This window comes from Aquarana catesbeiana, linkage group LG01 (genome assembly GCF_042186555.1).
Source record: "Aquarana catesbeiana isolate 2022-GZ linkage group LG01, ASM4218655v1, whole genome shotgun sequence".
NCBI classification, from domain to species: Eukaryota; Metazoa; Chordata; class Amphibia; order Anura; family Ranidae; genus Aquarana; species Aquarana catesbeiana.
The window spans coordinates 143,396,518-143,416,900 of record NC_133324.1 but is presented as its reverse complement, the minus strand read 5'-3'; the positions used below and the strand labels follow the sequence as shown (position 1 = coordinate 143,416,900).

Below are 20,383 nucleotides of genomic sequence, written 5' to 3'. Positions count from 1 at the left end.
GGAGCCTTGCCATTGGCCATGGCCTTCAATGCAACACGCATCTCTGCAGTGGTGAACTCCCCTTCAAGGGTTGCTAAGGTGTCAGGGGGGAGTTTAGGTAAGGAGGCTTGTGCCAAGTAATCTTGAATAAGTTTATCTCTAGTGGCCTGATCTGATACATTTTGATGAACACAGTATAACTGCTGATAGAACGATCTAAATTCTTTGGCTATTGCAGGGGTGTCATGTACCAATGCATCGGTCGGGGACTTAATTTTATCTATAAAGGTTACAGATTTTTTCTGTTGTAATGAGCGAGCCAAGAGCCGACCCGGCTTATTGCCCAATTCATGCATACGTTGGGCCACAATGCAGAACTGCTTCTGCTCCAGATGAAAGAGGGCTCTCAGTTCCTCTCTCCTCTGGGTCAGGGTGTGGAGAACTGTCTGAGAAAGTCCAGCCTTGTGCTGCTGCTCAAGAGAGCTAATGTCAGCGAGTAACTCAGCCTGTTTATGTGTCCGTTCCCTCTTTTTCCGAGCGCCTAATTCTATAAGTTTCCCACGAATAAAGGCCTTATGGGCCTCCCAGATCTGGATGTGTATTTTCTTTAAAATAATGGTTCAGAACACCCTCAATTATTTTTCTGTCAATGTCTTCTAATATCAAGTGATCATTAAGTTTCCAGTTTGTTGTCTTTTGTGGTAAGTTGGGGATTTTAAGTTTGAGCGTAATGGGGGCATGGTCGGAAAAAGTAGAAGTCTCAATACCTGTGTCTAAGAGGAGGGGGAAGTGGTGGTGGTCTATAAAAAAGTAGTCAATTCTAGAATAGGCATGATGTAAATGGGAATAGTGGGTGTAGTCCCTCATCCGCGGGTGCACAACCCTCCATATATCCATTAATTGTGCTTCATGTAAGCATCTGCGTATAAACGCCAGGCGTCTATGCGAGATACATGAACTACCCTGAGATGTATCTTGAAGAGGTTCTAGTGGGGTGTTGAAGTCCCCAGCCAGGACAATGCAACCACGGGCGAAGTCACCGAGCTTTTTAAGAGTGGCCGCTATAAAGCTCGCCTGATCATGGTTGGGGGCGTACCGGGTCGCTAGAGTACACGGCATACTACCCAGCTGCCTCTCAGGAACAGGAAATGACCCAGGGGATCATCTACCATAGATTAAAAGAGGTACCCCTGCGGAATCCAATGGCCACCCCTTTTGCCTTATGGACATCAGACAGGCTATGTTTGAACACTGTTTTCATATGCGGGTGCTACTCACGTATGCGTTCGATTCTGCACGCAAGCTCAGCAGGACAGGGCGCGTTTAAAAAAAATTTTTTTCTTATCTATTTTTCCTTTTATTTTTCATTATTACTGTTTAAAAAAAAATGTGTCACTTTTATTCCTATTAAAAACAATAGAAAAAAAGCATGACAGGACCTCTTAAATATGAGATCTGGGGTCAGATCTCATATTTACACTAAAATGCAATAAAAAAAAAATTGTCATTTAAAAAATAAAAAAAATAAAATGGCCCTTTAAGAGCTATGGGCAGAAGTGATGTTTTGACGTCGCTTCCGCTCTGCAGTGTCATGGAGACGGGTAGGGGCCATCTTCCCCTCACTCGTCTCCATGTCAGCCCAGGGAAAAGACCCGATCGCCACCGACGGCTCCGGTAAGTGGCGGAGGGCACCGGATCGTGGCGGGAGGGGCCCCTCTCCCGCCGCCGATAAAAGTGATCTTGTGGCGAATCCGCCGCAGAGACCACTTTTATCTTGTACCGGACCACCGGCCGAACACGGAGATACCAGGGTTATGGCAGCTAACTGCTGCCATAACAACAATATCCGTCCTCAAAGTAGGGACGTACATCGGCGTGCGGCGGTCCGGAACTGGTTAACCAGTTGCCGACCGCTGCACGACGATGTACGTCGGCAGAATGGCACGGGTAGGCAAAAGGACTTACAGGTACGTCCTTGCCTGCCCACGGGTGGGGGGTCAGCAAATCCTCCCAGGCGATCGGTGGTGAGGGGGAGGCCATCCATTCGTGGCCCCCCCCTCGCGATCGCTCCTGGCCAATGGGATCATTTCCCTGCCTCTGTATTGTACACAGAGGCAGAGGAAATTATGTCATCTCTCCTCGGCTCTGCATTTTCTGTTCCGGCGCCGAGGAGAGAAGACTGGAATGTGAGTTACACAAACACACACATACAGTAGAACACGGCAGGCATACATTACACCCCCGATCCCCCCCCCCCCGTCACACTGACACCAAGCAGTTTTTTTTTTGTTTTTTTTTCTGATTACTGCATGGTGTCAGTTTGTGACAGTTAGTGTGGTGGGACAATTACTGTTAGCCCCCTTTAGGTCTAGGATACCCCCCTAACACCCCCCCAATAAAGTTTTAACCCCTTGATCACCCCCTGTCGCCAGTGTCGCTAAGCGATCATTTTTCTGATCGCTGTATTAGTGTCGCTGGTGACGCTAGTTAGGGAGGTAAATATTTAGGTTCGCTGTCAGCGTTTTATAGCGACAGGGACCCCCATATACTTCCTAATAAAGGTTTTAACCCCTTGATTGCCCCCTAGTTAACCCTTTCACCACTGATCACTGTATAACTGTTACGGGTGACGCTGGTTAGTTTGTTTATTTTTTATAGTGTCAGGGCACCCGCCGTTTATTACCTAATAAAGGTTTAGCCCCCTGATCGCCCGGCGGTGATATGCGTCGCCCCAGGCAGCGTCAGATTAGCGCCAGTACCGCTAACACCCACGCACGCAGCATACACCTCCCTTAGTGGTATAGTATCTGAACGGATCAATATCTGATCCAATCAGATCTGTACGAGCGTCCCCAGCAGTTTAGGGTTCCCAAAAACGCAGTGTTAGCGGGATCAGCCCAGATACCTGCTAGCACCTGCGTTTTGCCCCTCCGCCCGGTCCAGCCCACCCAAGTATCGATCGATCACTGTCACTTACAAAACACTAAATGCATAACTACAGCGTTCGCAGAGTCAGACCTGATCCCTGCGATCGCTAACAGTTTTTTTGGTAGCGTTTTGGTGAACTGGCAAGCACCAGTGGCCTAGTACACCCCGGTCGTAGTCAAACCAGCACTGCAGTAACACTTGGTGACGTGGCAAGTCCCATAAGTGCAGTTCAAGCTGGTGAGGTGGCAAGCACAAGTAATGTCCCGCTGCCATCAAGAAGAAGATAAACACAGGCCCGTCGTGTCCATAATGCCCTTCCTGCTGCATTCGCCAATCCTAATTGGGAACCCACCACTTCTGCAGCGCCCGTACTTCCCCCATTCACATCCCCAACCAAATGCAGTCGGCTGCATGAGAGGCATTTTCTTTATGTCCTCCCGAGTACCCCTACCCAAGGAACCCCCCCAAAAAAGATGTTGTGTCTGCAGCAAGCGCGGATATAGGCGTGACACCCGCTATTATTGTCCCTCCTGTCCTGACAATCCTGGTCTTTGCATTGGTGAATGTTTTGAACGCTACCATACACTAGTATTAGCGTGGGTACAGCATTGCACAGACTAGGCACACTTTCACAGGGTCTCCCAAGATGCCATCGCATTTTGAGAGACCCGAACCTGGAACCAGTTACAGTTATAAAAGTTAGTTACAAAAAAAAGTGTAAAGAAAAAAAAAAAAATATATAAAAAAAAAAAAAATAGTTGTCGTTTTATTGTTCTCTCTCTCTCTATTCTCTCTCTATTGTTCTGCTCTTTTTTACTGTATTCTATTCTGCAATGTTTTATTGTTGTTTTGTTTTATCATGTTTGCTTTTTAGATATGCAATTTTTTATACTTTACCGTTTACTGTGTTTTATTGTTAACCATTTTTATGTCTTCTGGTACGCCATTCACGACTTTGAGTGGTTATACCAGAATGATGCCTGCAGGTTTAGGTATCATCTTGGTATCATTCTTTTCAGCCAGCGGTTGGCTTTCATGTAAAAGCAATCCTAGCAGCTAATTAGCCTCTGGACTGCTTTTACAAGCAGTGGGAGGGAATGCCCCCCCCCACCGTCTTCCGTGTTTTTCTCTGGCTCTCCTGTCTCAACAGGGAATGCAGCCGGTGATTCAGCCAGCTGACCATAGAGCTTACCAGAGACAAGAGTGGCTCCAAACATCTCTATGGCCTAAGAAACTGGAAGCTACGAGCATTTCATGACTTAGATTTCGCCGGATGTAAACAGCGCCATTGGGAAATTGGGAAAGCATTTTATCACACTGATCTTGGTGTGGTCAGATGCTTTGAGGGCAGAGGAGAGATCTAAGGTCTAATAGACCCCAATTTTTTCAAAAAAGAGTACCTGTCACTACCTATTGCTATCATAGGGGATATTTACATTCCCTGAGATAACAATAAAAATGATAAAAAAAAAAAAATGAAAGGAACAGTTTAAAAATAAGATAAAAAAGCAAAAAAATAAGAAAAAAAAAAAAAAAAAGCACCCCTTTCCCCCCCTGCTCTCGTGCTAAGGCGAACGCAAGCATTGGTTTGGCGTCATAGGTGTGCGCAGCCTATTGCATTAGGGTGTGCACCCTAAATCTCAAGCACACATGACTGCCACCTGCTGTCACAGAAAGGGGGCTCTGGTGGTGGGAGACACTTGATTGGGAGCATATTACGTTACGCCCTAAATACGGGTGTAACGTTTTTCTACTGTTCAACCTAGCCTTTAATATAATGGGGGCATTTACACTGGCCACTGGCACCCCCAACTACCCACCTGGTGCTGTCCCTGGATAATGCTAATGCACATGGGGTGATTAGGGTGTGCCCAGGCACACCTGGCACACCCTGTGCGCACGCCTATGTTTGGCGTCAAATGTAAACAGCAATTGCACCATGCATGTGAGGTATCACCGTGAAGGTCAGATCGAGGGCAGTTATTTTAGCAGTAGACCTCCTCTGTAAATCTAAAGTGGTAACCTGTAAAGGCTTTAAAAGGCTTTTAAAAATGTATTTATTTTGTTTCCACTGCACCTTTGTGCACAATTTTAAAGCATGTCATGTTTGGTATCCATGTACTCGGCCTAAGATCATCTTTTTTATTTCATCAATCATTTGGGCAATATAGTGTGTTTTAGGTGCATTAAAATTTTAAAAAGTGTGTTTTTTCCCCAAAAAATGCGTTTGAAAAATTGCTGCGCAAATACTGTGTGAAAAAAAAAAAAGAAAAACCCACCATTTTAATCTGTAGGGCATTTGCTTTAAAAAAATATATAATGTTTGGGGGTTCAAAGTAATTTTCTTGCAAAAAAAAATAATTTTTTCATGTAAACAAAAAGTGTCAGAAAGGGCTTTGTCTTCAAGTGGTTAGAAGAGTGGGTGATGTGTGACATAAGCTTCCAAATGTTGTGCATAAAATGCCAGGACAGTTCAAAACCCCCCCAAATGACCCCATTTTGGAAAGTAGACACCCCAAGCTATTTGCTGAGAGGCATGTCGAGTCCATGGAATATTTTATATTGTGACACAAGTTGCGGGAAAGAGACACATTTTTTTTTTTGCACAAAGTTGTCACTAAATGATATATTGCTCAAACATGCCATGGGAATATGTGAAATTACACCCCAAAATACATTCTGTTGCTTCTCCTGAGTACGGGGATACCACATGTGTGAGACTTTTTGGGAGCCTAGCCACGTACGGGACCCCGAAAACCAATCACCGCCTTCAGGCTTTTCTAAGGGCGTAAATTTTTGATTTCACTCTTCACTGCCTATCAGTTTCGGAGGCAATGGAATGCCCAGGTGGCACAACCCTCCCCCCAAATGACCCCATTTTGGAAAGTAGACACCCCAAGCTATTTGCTGAGAGGTATAGTGAGTATTTTGCAAACCTCACTTTTTGTCACAAAGTTTTGAAAATTGAAAAAAGAAAAAAGTTTTTTCTTGTCTTTCTTCATTTTCAAAAACAAATGAGAGCTGCAAAATACTCACCATGCCTCTCAGCAAATAGCTTGGGGTGTCTACTTTCCAAACTGTGGTCATTTGGGGGGGGGGGGTTTGTGCCACCTGGACATTCCATGGCCTCCGCAACTGTGATAGGCAGTGAAGAGTGAAATCAAAAATTTACACCCTTAGAAATCCTGAAGGCGGTGATTGGTTTTCGGGGTCCCGTACGCGGCTAGGCTCCCAAAAAGTCCCACACATGTGGTATCCCCATACTTAGGAGAAGCAGCTAAATGTATTTTGGGGTGCAATTCCACATATGCCCATGGCCTGTGTGAGCAATATATCATTTAGTGACAACTTTGTGCAAAAAAAAAATTTGTCACTTTCCCGCAACTTGTGTCAAAATATAAAATATTCCATGGACTCAACATGCCTCTCAGCAAATAGCTTGGGGTGTCTACTTTCCAAAATGGGGTCATTTGGGGGGGGGTTTGTGCCATCTGGGCATTTTATGGCCTTCAAAACTGTGATAGGTAGTGAGGAGTGAAATCAAAAATTTACGCCCTTAGAAATCCTGAAGGCGGTGATTGGTTTTCAGGGCCCCGTACGCGGCTAGGCTCCCAAAAAGTCCCACACATGTGGTATCCCCATACTCAGGAGAAGCAGCAGAATGTATTTTGGGGTGCAATTCCACATAGGCCCATGGCCTGTGTGAGCAATATATCATTTAGTGACAACTTTTTGTAATTTTTTTTTTTTTTGTCATTATTCAATCACTTGGGGCAAAAAAATTAATATTCAATGAGCTCAACATGCCTCTCAGCAATTTCCTTGGGGTGTCTACTTTCCAAAATGGGGTCATTTGGGGGGGGGGGTTTTGTACTGCCCTGCCATTTTAGCACCTCAAGAAATGACATAGGCAGTCATAAACTAAAAGCTGTGTAAATTCCAGAAAATGTACCCTAGCTTGTAGACGCTATAACTTTTGCACAAACCAATAAATATACACTTATTGACATTTTTTTTTACCAAAGACATGTGGCCGAATACATTTTGGCCTAAATGTATGACTAAAATTGAGTTTATTGGATTTTTTTTATAACAAAAAGTAAAAAATATCATTTTTTTTCGAAATTTTCGGTCTTTTTCCGTTTATAGCGCAAAAAATAAAGACCGCTATTTGTGGGAAGAAAAGCACGCAAATTTCGTTTGGTTACAGCATTGCATGACCGCGCAATTAGCAGTTAAAGCGACGCAGTGCCAAATTGTAAAAAGTGCTCTGGTCAGGAAGGGGGTAAATCCTTCCGGGGCTGAAGTGGTTAAAGCTGAACTCCAGGCACACAGTTAAATACACAGATAAAATATACTGTATATACACACTATATTACTAAAAGTAATGGGATGCCTGCCTTTACACACATGAACTTTAATGGCATCCCAGGCTTAGTCCGTAGGGTTCAATATTGAGTTGGCCCACCCTTTGCGCTATAACAGATTCAACTCTTCTGGGAAGGCTGTCCACAAGGTTTAGGAGTGTGTCTATGGGAATGTTTGACCATTCTTTCAGAAGCTCATTTTTGAGGTCAGACACTGATGTGGACAAGAAGGCCTGACTCGCAGTCTCAGCTCTCATTCATCCCAAAGGTGTTCTATCAGGTTGGGGTCAGGACTCTGTGCAGGCCAGTCAAGTTCCTCCACCCCAAACTCGCTCACCCATGTCTTTATGGCAGTTGCTTTGTGCACCGGTCCAAATCATTTGGTGGAGGGGGGTTTTGGTGTGTGGTTGTTTTTCAGAGGTTGGGCTTGGCCCCTTAATTCCAGGGAAGGGAACTCTTAAGGCGTCAGCATACCAAGACATTTTTGACAATCTTATGCTCCAAAATTCATGGGAACAGTTTGGGGATGGCCCCTTCCTGTTCCAACATGACTGCGCACCAGTGCACAAAGCAAGGTCCATAAAGACATGGATAAGCGAGTTTGGAGTGGAGGAACTTGACTGGCCTGCACAGAGTCCTGACCTCAACCTGATAGAGCACCTTTGGGATGAATTAGAGCAGAGACTGCGAGCCAAGCCTTCTCGTCCACATCAGTGCCTGACCTCACAAATGAGCTTCCGGAAGACTGGTCAAACATTTCCATAGACACACTCCTAAACCTTGTGGACAGCCTTGCCAGAAGAGTTGAAGCTGTTATAGGTGCAAAGGGTAGGCCAATGTAATATTGAACCCTACGGACTAAGACTGGGATGCCATTAAAGGTCATGTTCATGTGCGTGTAAAGGCAGGTGTCCCAATACTTTTGGTAACATAGGGTATATGCGGGCAGAAAACCTGATTTTCTCTTTTGCAGTTAAAGTAGTTCTAAACCCTCTCATATACCCAGTGATGTAAATAGCCTCAAATGATACACAAAGTTGAAACAAATCCTCCTACATCCCTTCAAAGTACTGAAAATCCTAATGTTGTGTAATAGTGATGATGAAAGTGAAGCTTTACCTCATGTACTAAGCTCTGAAGGAACTTGACAAGTGCTCAGTCTATTTGCCTTAAAGTCGAACTATAGGCAAAACGTTTCCCCCCATTTTGGATAGAGTAAGGGACGGTTATAACCCATGTTATTTTTTATTTTTACTTTTTTGCCATCTGTGTACCCCTTGGAAGATATCCCCTCTATTACGTTTCCCGGGACATCCCCAAATTTGGGATTTTCTTTTACTATCACTTTCAATGGTAATGATAAATAGAGAGGGGTGTTCTAATCTACCTCCACTCTATCCAAAACTAAAAATCATTTTCCTTTAGCTATATTTTAAGTAAATCAACCCCAATGGCAAACAAGGAAAAATCGTGACAACGTGAGATCTAAGTCCACCATTAAGAAGGCTCGATTCAAACTGCTGCAACCCTGAAATTGTGCGACTTTGCATTGCGACTTGATGCAGCTTCATGCGACTTTTATGTTCTGCAACTTTGGCTTTGGCCAATTGTACAAACACAGAGTGTGACACATAATATTGAACTTACAAAACCCTCTGAAGTTGCAGCCAAAGTCACAAAGATAAGACAAGGAAATGACTTCCTTGTGGGTTTTGGGATTTTAACATTGCAGTGTATGGCACTCATGTCCCAAGGAAGATGCAGGAAAGTAGTGCAGGAACTATTTTTTTGTCGCTGAGACTTGAGTCACAGCATTTAAGACATAACAACACCCACTGAAATGAATGTGTTTTGCTTGTCTTGTGACATTCTGTGTCGTATGTCACAGCAAGTCCCATTAGAGAAGTCGCAGCAGTGTGAATCAGCACTGTGTCCTTATTGTTTGTGGACTTTTTTTGTACAGGATTCACTTTGTCATGGTTTTTCCTTGTATGGCAGATATTAACACATTTGGTTGAAGCACATATTGTTTATGGTGTGTTTATTTAAAGTCACAGTAACATTGGGTGGGAATTTACGGAAACTGGAGCACACGGAATCTGGTGCAACTGTGCATAGTAACCAATCAACCTCTAGGTTTTATATTCAAAACTTAATTGAGCAAACTGAAGTCAGAAGCTGATTGGTTACTATGCTTAGCTGTACCAACTTCTGTTTTCTCCAGTTTTAGTAAATCCACCCTATTGCATTTAAAACACTTGTCTATATCATTTTTCTGCAATTATCATTTAAATGGATAGCACAACACAGTTTTTATTATTTATTTATTTATTTATTTTTTGGTTCATTAGCTTTTATTCAGATAAGTTGAGTGCAGCTTTCCAAGTTTATACCTAATACATTTTTCAGTCAGCACAGAGTTTCACATAGTTAAAGTGGAACTTTAGGTAATAAATATAAATGGGCGAACAGGCAGGATTTTTAATGCAGAAGACACATGCTTTGTCTCTTCTGTATTAAAATGACCTACCTGCCTGTCCGCCCCTGTACAGTAAGCTGCAGCTCCCCGATTTATAGCCCACCTCAAGGGGCAGCTCCATGAACACCTGGGAGTAGGCAGACTTAACCCTTACCTAACCCCTTGGGCAGCTTACTATACATGAAACTCACTAGCACACTACTGTTCAAAATAACAGGAGGTAAAGTGTACACTGAAATTAGGCACCTACCTACACATTTAATCTATAGGTATCTCCATATGTATATATTGTATAGTGTTGACATATACCACTATTCTGTAGTTTTAGTGCAATAACCAGACAAAATTAAATGTAATCTTTTTGTCATTTCTACCTTTTGCTCATTACAATCTGATTTAATTTAATATCATTTAGATCTACCTACAACTATGTATTGCAAGGGCTGACTTGATTGGATACAAATTAAATAGTTTAGGTGGGCCCTCACACTACATATGTAGCACCCTCTAGTGTGCTAGAAGAGTAAAGTCGTTTTTTTGTTTGAGGACAGGTAAAATTTCCAGCCTTGGGTGGTAGCCAAGCCTGGGTGTGTTCTGGTGATCTGGGTTGGGAGTAGCTCAGAGTAGTGCTGGGTGACTCACCGGTGGTGTCACTAGGACCTTCCACTTCTTTCCAGATCTTTCTGGTACTTTCTGGAAAGAGAGCTGGAGAGAGGAGATGGAGCCACCTGGGGTATCCTAAGGAGCCCTGACCAATCCCCAACTTGGATTGGCAGGGGGTAGGTCTCCTTAAATACCCAGGGTCAGCCCAGCTGGGGAGGAGTTGATCGGGTGGAAGAGTGGAGATGGAGTGTTAGGCGGTCAGGGCCTTTGAGGGCACTCCCCAGTCTGGGGGGGTGACCTTGGGCCTGGGAGGGGCCCTCTAAGAAAACCTGACAGTGTCCTGTACAGGAGGAGCGAAAGTGGACAGTAAGAGAACACTGCCGGGCAAGTCTCCAGGAGTTCCACAGAGGCAGCCAAGAGGGCTAGTGAGTGTTGACACGGTAGGGAGGACTAAGAGGCACACCTGAGAGGACTGAGATGCAGCAGTCTAGGATGGGTGCAGAGCCAGTCTGGAGGATGGTTGTGGCACGGGTAGTGGAAAGGGGCAGCTGCAGCCAGGAGGGCTGGCAGTGCCTGGAGGGGTAGTACTGGAAGCAGTAGCCACAGGGACCACTAGCACTGGGACTTTTTTATTTTGCTACACCATAGGGGCCTGCGTTCCCTGTCTGCAAAGGGCATTTGATTTGGGCCTGGCTGAGCCAGTGTGAGGCCTACAGTGCTAGCTAGTCTGGAGAGTGAAAGAAAGGAAGCGATGTGCAGGAGGGGTACGGAGTGATACTCTGGAAGAAAGGAAGCGATGTGCAGGAGGGGTACGGAGTGATACTCTGGAAGAAAGGAAGCGATGTGCAGGAGGGGTACGGAGTGATACTCTGGAAGAAAGGAAGCGATGTGCAGGAGAAGAGGAAAATGTATATACTGTGATGTATACAGAAGTCCCAATTTCTAATGTTTGGTTACCTGGACATCTCATAAGTCCCCATCCATGTTTAATCTCCCTCAATAAAACATAAAAACAAGTGCAAGGACTGCTTTCATGTCTCTGGATGAGTGAAAAGTGTGTGCCTAGCTGGGGCAGGGTGACAGACAGACCACAATACTCAGCAGCTCATACGGGGATACCACTACACATAGTTTTGGTAAATCTAGAGATTTAGGACACCCTGTACAGTCAGATTCTATTGTGCAGATTTAAAAGAAGTATGGGGATGTTTTTTTTTTTCATATTATTTTTTTTTTTTATAATACTTACCCAGATGGATGCTGCACCTGTCCCCTGCCTAACACTGAGAACATCAATCAAACACCACTAATGGCTTGGTTCTCAGAGCTCTGTATGCAGAGAGCTGTGTCTGTCTGTCAACTCTGTCTGCTCTGCCCCTCCGGCGCTCATTGGAGCGCTGGGCTGTGGAGGGGGCGGAAGTGGCTGGTCAAGGCTCTTATCAGCTCGCTGAGAGGCTGAGCCTGGTGGTGGTCCGGGCATGTGGGCGGATCCCGACCACATGGTTGCGATCTTTCCCGAGCCTGGATCGGCTCTGTGAGATCAGCCAACAGTGGGCTTCAGTCCGCTGTCTGCAGAAAAAGGGTCACAGGAGTGCAGAGTGAACTGCACTCCTGTAATCCACAGAAGTACAGCCAAATGAGCTTTGGCTGTACTTTTCCTTTAAGACATCATTCCTTGATAATTAAAACATAAAGATGCCATATCTTATAGAATACTACTTTTCAAGCTATTGAATTGGTATTGTAGCTGAGACACTCCCCCCATCCTTTTCTCACATTTTAGATGGTAGGCAGTGCACACAAATAAGCATTTCTTCTGTATTCAAACCTGAAAAACAGTTATTCCAAACTTAATGACCACAACACAGTATAGCTGGTTCAAAAGTGATGGCTAATGCTTTACAACAGCTTCTGCAAGGTATTGAGGTAAGCTGTGACAGCTGATTGTGCATTTCAAGTCAATTTAAATTGTTTAACAAGACATACCTTACTAAATGATTTTTTCTGTGTATTTGTATTGCTTGGAAAGAAAATAATATAAGCTGGTGCTCTCATTAATTTCAGGATCAAGAGACACAGTGCAGTGCTTCTCCTGTGGGGGATGTATAGGAATATGGGAAAAGGATGATGACCCCTGGAGAGAACACGCAAAGTGGTTTCCTGAGTGAGTTTATGTTGTCTAAAGTGTAACTTAACTGTCTCTGAGCACCAAAAAATGAAAATGCTATTTAATTTTGAATATTCAAAGCAAACTCATCCATCCATCCATGTCACTGTACATTATTTTGTTGAGAAAATACTTTGAAAACAAACCTTCTGAAATTTTTAGCCATGGCCCTCATGAGCAAGGGCAGATGATTCCTGCGACATTTACATTGTACTCCCCATCTGCCCTTAGCTCAGGCATGCAGGCAGGAGGGTGTGCTCAGCTGAGAAAGCTCCTCCTTCCCTCCATTATATGAAAAAAAAATGACCATTAAGAATCCTGGGGTATATGATATCGTTTGGCCTAGGTCAGAAACGAAATGTAAAAAAAAAAAAAAAAAAAGTTTAAAACAAGTAAATATAATACACTTTCCTATCAATTTACTAATGATAGCAACATAAGGATTAAAAGTAGGTAATGCTCATCTGAGAGAGTTTAGTTTCACTTCAAGATTGATTTTGTTGTCACTAGGTTATTTAAAAAGAATGAATTATATTTATTAATCTAAAATCCAAACTGACTACAGCTAATAAATGAACACAATTTTGTTTTATAGGTGTACATTTCTAAAGAGCAAAATATCTCCAGAAGACATTCAGCAGTACGTTCAAAATGAGCTGAGATATAATGGAATAATGGTAAATACAGTATTTGATTTTAAAAGAATTGTTTTCAATTTTCACTGCCTTCATATAAAATAGCAATAAGTGTTTAAATTTTGATCATTTTACCGCTTGTCTGTAAATGTACTTGTCTGCTGCCCACCTGGTTCACACAATGGCAACCCGACTTACAGCACGACTTTGCAAGGCGATCTGCACACGACTTCAGCGCGACTTTCAAAGACCTCCATGACAAGCGACTTTGCCTGAGAATCAACTCTCTTGTGGGAGGGAGGGGGCTGCCTGGGTAAGCGTGGGGAGTACCTGAGTAAATTATTTTCTTTTTCCTGTAAAATCGCTTCAATATAGATGGGGATCCGATTTGAAGGCGACTTCCATTGAAATCTATGGGTACAAGTCGGCTAGAAGTCGCCTTGAAGTAGTACAGGAACGTTTTCTGAAGTCGGATTGACTTCAGTAGTGTACATTAAGATTGCTCTCATTCATTTCAATTTCATTTCAAGTCGGATCCCAAGTCGCTGTAGTGTGAACCGGCATACTCAGAATTACCTGGAGCCTCCTTTGGCTTGATTCCCACTCAACAATTCTTTCATGTGATCTTAGATCTTATTTCACAAAGATTTTTTCACTAGGCAAAGAACATTCCTAGCATGCAAAGTACTTTGGTTTTTAAATCTGGGCATTGCTGTAATGCACTATGGCACCTATTTCTTCTTGCTAGTGTACTAGTGACCAGAGAACTCCATTTTGTGATGCAGGAGACATTCCAAAATCAAATGTTAAAAGCAAATGAAATGTTTAAAGAGGAGTTCCGCTGAAAAAAATAAATAAAATAAAAGTCAGCAAGTACAAAAAGTGTAGCTGCTGACTTTTAATAATCAGACACTCACCTGTCCCACGGTCCAGCGATGCGGGCGTATGAAGCCCCGCTCCTCTCCCCCTCCTCTTCACAGCGCCGGCATTCTTACTGTGGGTGCCCGGCTATGGCTTCACAGCAGGGCACACACTGCGCATGCACGAGCTGCGCTATACACTGTGAATGGCTGGGCAATCTCCTGGGACCTGTGACGTGTCCCAGAAGATTGCAGGGAGGGAGGGGGGAGAGGTGGACTTCCTTCCAGCGCCGCAGAGCCACGGGAGGAAGTGGGAGCTGGATGACTCTAAAAAGAGGGTATCCACTCCCCCAGTGGCAGAAGTATAGGGGTCGCTGAAGTCACCATGGCGACCGGGCCCCATGCTACAGGGGGCCCTTGAGGACCCCCTGTATCCCTAATAGGAGGAGCGATAAGGACGGCCGAGACCCGATCCTCAGTCGAACTGTAATCAGCACTCTGCAGGGAGCTCGTCACAGGTGGCAACCCTAGAGTGTGTGCATGTATGTGTGTGTGCATGTACATGTATGTATGTATGTGTGTGCATGTGTTTATATGTGTGTGCATATGTGCATTTATATATGTGTGTGTATTTATATGTGTGTGTGTGTGTGTGTGTGTGTGTATATATACAGTATATGTGTGTGTATTATGTGTGTGTGTTTATATACGTGTATGTATGTGTGTGTTTACATGTATGTATGCACATTTTATGTATGCATGTTTAATCCTGATCCCCTATATGTGTACAATCAGAACTGATTTTTATTTTCTTGCTTGTTCATAGTACCAGTAAAACAATGCTGTTCCTCTGAAAAGCAATCCATGCTCAGATCGCTTTTCAGAGGCATTTGACAGCCGGTAAAGAGGAAATATGTTGCCTCCTGACTACCTGTTTTAACCCCTTTTAACCACTTATATGCATCATTCATCGCTATGCTGCAACTGCATGCAATGCACACAGTTGCAGGGTGGTTGCAGTGCAGCCTCATTCTCCTAGGGGTGTACTTCAAGGGTGCCCTGACTGGAAAAAGATTGAGAAACACCGACATAGAGGAACCCATCTCTCCATTTACCTCCTGCATCCGCTAAATGCCTGCAGGAGGGAGAGGAGGAGAAGCAGGGGGGAAATGGAGAAATCGGTTCCTTTATATGCAACCACCCACTTGCGACCGGGACCTGTTGTTCCGCCACTGGGCTCGGAGGAAAGGGCCCTGTCTGGGGGTCAGGAGGGCCCTTAATGGTTTCTTGCATCGGGGCCCTGAAGGTTCTAGTTACAGCACTGGCTCCCCCCCCCCAAAAAAAAAAAATGACATGCCAAATGTGGCATGTCAGAGGGTCACTATCACTTAAAGCGGAAGTTCCATTTTTGGGTGGAACTCTGCTTTAAGTACTTTCAAACAACATTCACCCTGTTTCTGATGGCATTATCAAACATACTGATGAGTTTTATTTTACGAAAGTTCATACAAAAATCCACCAGTGTATGGCCAGATTTAGGTCTTCTGCAGAGGATTGGAGAGAACTCAAATTAACATGATTAGAGTGAACTTTCTTCTTGGTATAGTTGCAGAGTTTTCTGGAGTTCAGATTTAACCGGGTGATTGTCTAGTTGAAAGCATCTTACTCTATTCACTCTAGATTCTAAGCTTGTATGGTTACGGCTCTCCCTTTTATTGTGTAATCGAGTAATCACCAACTTCAAAGCAATAATATTGACTTTGTAAAAGAACTCCTTTATATATAATCTTTAATATTTAGCCCATTTCTATCATTTCCAGCTATTTATACTCCAACAATAATTAATTGTGATTTTGTAGTATTCACAAAAATATTATGTATTATACATTTTTTTTTTAGGTAGAAACATTCACGGATTTTCTGGATCATGAAACATTAGCATTGCCAGGTAAGTTAGGCACCTAAAACATAATTTGTTTGAACATTATAAATTCATAATCTGACTTTTGCATATTTTGTTCCAGTTTGTGTTATAGTATCTTTCCAACCAAACTTTTTTTTTAGTTTTGGATAGAGCAAGATAGGATTAAGAACATCTACTATCAGGAGCTTTATCTGAGGCTCCAGTAGAGCAATTGCTTGTCACTTCCTGTCCTGCTGACTGGTTTTGCCAAACAGGGAGGAAATCTGTAATCCCATTTTATCCAAGACTAAAGCCTCATGCACACTGGATGATTTTACAGCTGCTGGTTTTGGCTTCACACTTTTTTTTTCTGCAGCCAGTAAACTCCCCAGCATGTTATTCTATGTTTTCATGCACACATAGGCTTTTATCAGCGTTTTTTGGCAGGGTTTTTTTCTGGCTGGAAAAAAGAACCCAGAGCTAGTGGGTTTTAAGAGGGGTTTTTCAGCTGTAAAAACGCTCTAACTCTGATAAAAGCTTAAACACGCTAAACACGGCTATTTGGCATTCATCAGTATATTTGAGACATAAGCTTTTGTGGGAGTATAGGTTTACTAAAAAAAAGCTGAAAAACTTTACTACAAAACGAATTCTACAGCTACAGCTTTTTACAGCTAACACTACTGGCATTTTTATAACGTCCAGTGTGCATGAGTCTTTAAGCTGGCCATAAATGGATTGAAATTTGGCTAGTTCAGCAGTGACCGAACAAATTTTAATCCATGTATGGCTGTTCCCGTTCAGGAAAAGTTGATCAAATGATAACTCCCCCCAAACGAGCTGGAGTTGGAAAATTTGTATTTGATCGGCGGCTGCAGTGCTGATCAGTGTATTTTGACAGCGGAGTCTCACTGTCTGAATACAATAGCGCAGCGGGGAGTATTCTTTCATCCACCTCAAATGTGTGGATGGGATAGTCCGTTCAGACTCAAATTAGTACGGCCAGCTTTAGTGTAAAGTTTTTGGTTGGACATACACTTTAAACTACCCATACCAATACTTAACCACTTGCCGACCGCCGCAGGCCAATGTAGGTCAGCACAATGGCAGCGGTGGGTAAATGGGCGTATCTGTACGTCCCCTTTAAGAGACGGGGCTAGCAGGCACGCACGCCTTGTACAGCATGACCATGCCCATGGGACCGGCGGACTCTATGTCCGCCGGTATCCCGGCAATCACATCATGGAGCCTCGGAACGGGGAAGTGCCTATGTAAACAAGGCATTTCCCCATTCTGCCTTGTGTCATGACAGAGACCACTGCTCTCTGTCATCAAGAGCAGTGATCGCTGTCATGTGAGTTGAAGCCCATCCCCCCTACAGTTATGCCGCATACACACGGTCGGACTTTCTAGAAAGCTAGGTCCGACGTACTTGCCGCCAGACTTCCGGCGGACTACCGCCGGACTTTCTGAACGGCCGGACTTGCCTACACACGGCCGGATTTTCCGGAATCCGGTCTTCCCGACGGACTTCCGCCGGACTTTCAGAATGAACGGACTTTCCCACACACGGACAAGTCCGTTCATTTTGAACGTGACTTGGGTACGACGGGACTAGAAAAGGAATTCAATCTCGCAGCTTTTTTTGGCGAGATTGAAACCTTGTGAGCCCCATCGCAGGCCCTTAGGTCTGGTATAGAACTTTAAGGGGAACCCCCTACGCCGAAAAACCGGCGTGGGGGTCCCCTCAAAATCCATACCAGACCCCGATCCGAGCACGCAGCCCGGCTGGTCAGGAAAGGGGGTGGGGACGAGCGAGCGCCCCCCCCTCCTAAACCGTACCAGGCCGCATGCCCTCAACATGGGGGGGTGCTTTGGGGGAGGGGGCGCCTTGCGGTGCCCCCCCCACCACAAAGCACCTTGTCCCCATGTTGATGAGGACAAGGGCCTCTTCCCGACAACCCTGGCCGTTGGTTGTCGGGGTCTGCGGGCGGGGGGCTTATCGGAATCCGGGAGCCCCCTATAATAAGAGGGCCCCCAGATCCCGGCCCCCCCACCCTATGTGAATGAGTATGGGGTACATGGTACCCCTACCCATTCACCTAGGTAAAAAGTGTCAATAATAAAACACAACACAGGTTTTTAAAATAATTTATTAAACAGCTCCGGGGGGGGTCTTCTTCCGTCTTCGGGGGTCCCTCTGGTTCATCTTCTCCCGGCGTCCGGTTGGTTCTTCTCCGCTCTCCGGCCTCTTCTCCCGGTGTCCCAGGTCTTCGGCCGGCCCCTCCGCTGTCTTCAGGTAGCTCTATTGCCAGCGGAGGTCCGGACTTCTGGGCTTCTTGGCTTCTTGTGTTCTCTTCTCTTCCCCCAGATGTTGACACGACGCTCTCTCCGGCTGGACTGGTCTCTGAGGGCTGCGTTGTGACTTATATAGGCGGAGACCCCGCCCCCATATGATGTCACAGTCCCTGGGCATGCTGGGACTGTGACGTTTTAGGGGGCGTGGTCGACCACGCCCCCTAAAACGTCACAGTCCCAGCATGCCCAGGGACTGTGACATCATATGGGGGCGGGGTCTCCGCCTATATAAGTCACAACGCAGCCCTCAGAGACCAGTCCAGCCGGAGAGAGCGTCGTGTCAACATCTGGGGGAAGAGAAGAGAAGAGAACACAAGAAGCCAAGAAGCCAAGAAGCCCAGAAGTCCGGACCTCCGCTGGCAATAGAGCTACCTGAAGACAGCGGAGGGGCCGGCCGAAGACCTGGGACACCGGGAGAAGAGGCCGGAGAGCGGAGAAGAACCAACCGGACGCCGGGAGAAGATGAACCAGAGGGACCCCCGAAGACGGAAGAAGACCCCCCCCGGAGCTGTTTAATAAATTATTTTAAAAACCTGTGTTGTGTTTTATTATTGACACTTTTTACCTAGGTGAATGGGTAGGGGTACCATGTACCCCATACTCATTCACATAGGGTGGGGGGGCCGGGATCTGGGGGCCCTCTTATTATAGGGGGCTCCCGGATTCCGATAAGCCCCCCGCCCGCAGACCCTGACAACCAACGGCCAGGGTTGTCGGGAAGAGGCCCTTGTCCTCATCAACATGGGGACAAGGTGCTTTGTGGTGGGGGGGGCACCGCAAGGCGCCCCCTCCCCCAAAGCACCCCCCCATGTTGAGGGCATGCGGCCTGGTACGGTTCAGGAGGGGGGGGCGCTCGCTCGTCCCCACCCCCTTTCCTGACCGGCCGGGCTGCGTGCTCGGATCGGGGTCTGGTATGGATTTTGGGGGGACCCCCACGCCGGTTTTTCGGCGTAGGGGGTTCTCCTTAAAGTTCCATACCAGACCTAAGGGCCTGGGATGCCCCCCGCGCTCGCCGCAATGGGAAAATTAGTTTTTCCTATTGCAGCGAGCGCGAGATGCAGTAACCTGCTCCTCCGTCGTATCTGGTCCTTCGGACTAGCATACAGACGAACGGGCTTTCCGTCAGGAACTGAGTCCGGCGGAGGTACGACGTAAAGATTTGAAGCAGGCTTCAAATCTAAAGTACGTCGGATTTCCACCCGAAACGGTCCGTCGGAAGTCCGATGGAGACCACACACGGTCGGATTGTCCGCCGGACTTGGTCCGGCGGCGTCCGTCGGACTTTTGCAGGTGAAAAGTCCAACCGTGTGTACGCGGCATTAGAATCACTCCCTAGGACACACTTAACCCCTTCATCGCCCCCTAGTGGTTAACCCCTTCCCTGCCAGTGTCATTTACACAATCAATGCATTTTTATAGCACTGATCGCTGTATAAATGACAATGGTCCCAAAATAGTGTCAAAATTGTCCGATGTGTCCACCATAATGTCGCAGTCCCGATAAAAATCACAGCTCGCCGCCATTACTAATAAAAAAAAATTATAATAAAAATACCATAAAAACTATATTTTGTAGGCGCTTAACTTTTGCGCAAACCAATCAATATACGTTTATTGTGATTTTTTTTACCAAAAATATGTAGAATACATATCGCCCTAAACTGAGGAAAAAAATTGTTTTTTAATATATTTTTTGGGGGTATTTATTATAGCAAAAAGTAAAAAATATTGCGTTTTTTTTCAAAATTGACGCTCTTTTTTTGTTTATAGCGCAAAAAATAAAAACCGCAGAGGTGATCAAATACCACCAAAAAAAACAAAACAAAACTATTTGTGGGAAAAAAGGTCGTCAATTTTGTTTGGGTGCAACGCTGCAAGACCACGCAATTGACAGTTAAAGTGACGCAGTGCGAATTGAAGGGGGTAAAATCTTCCAGGGTTGAATCGGTTAATGGGGGTCCCAAATGTAACATAACACTAAAATGAATGATGCACTGAAAAATAAGTAAGAATGAGTTATCAGTTTTACGTTAGATGGGTATTGTTAGGCGCACACATCGGGAAAAATGTACGTCTAGTCAAAAGTAAAATGTACGTCTAGTCA

The 20,383-nt window shown here is 45.0% G+C and overlaps 1 protein-coding gene across 7 annotated transcripts in view; it reads left to right on the top strand.

Annotated features, from left to right (window-relative positions):
• The window catches only part of LOC141135237 (baculoviral IAP repeat-containing protein 1-like), a 183,235-nt gene that overhangs the window by 32,768 nt on the left and 130,084 nt on the right, over window positions 1-20,383 (top strand). For all 7 annotated transcript variants that reach the window (XM_073624418.1, XM_073624416.1, XM_073624414.1 and 4 more), the window contains 3 exons: window positions 12,421-12,520; window positions 13,119-13,200; window positions 15,918-15,966. In XM_073624418.1, coding sequence (XP_073480519.1) covers window positions 12,421-12,520; window positions 13,119-13,200; window positions 15,918-15,966 — 231 coding nt within the window. The remainder of the gene's footprint in view (window positions 1-12,420; window positions 12,521-13,118; window positions 13,201-15,917; window positions 15,967-20,383) is intronic.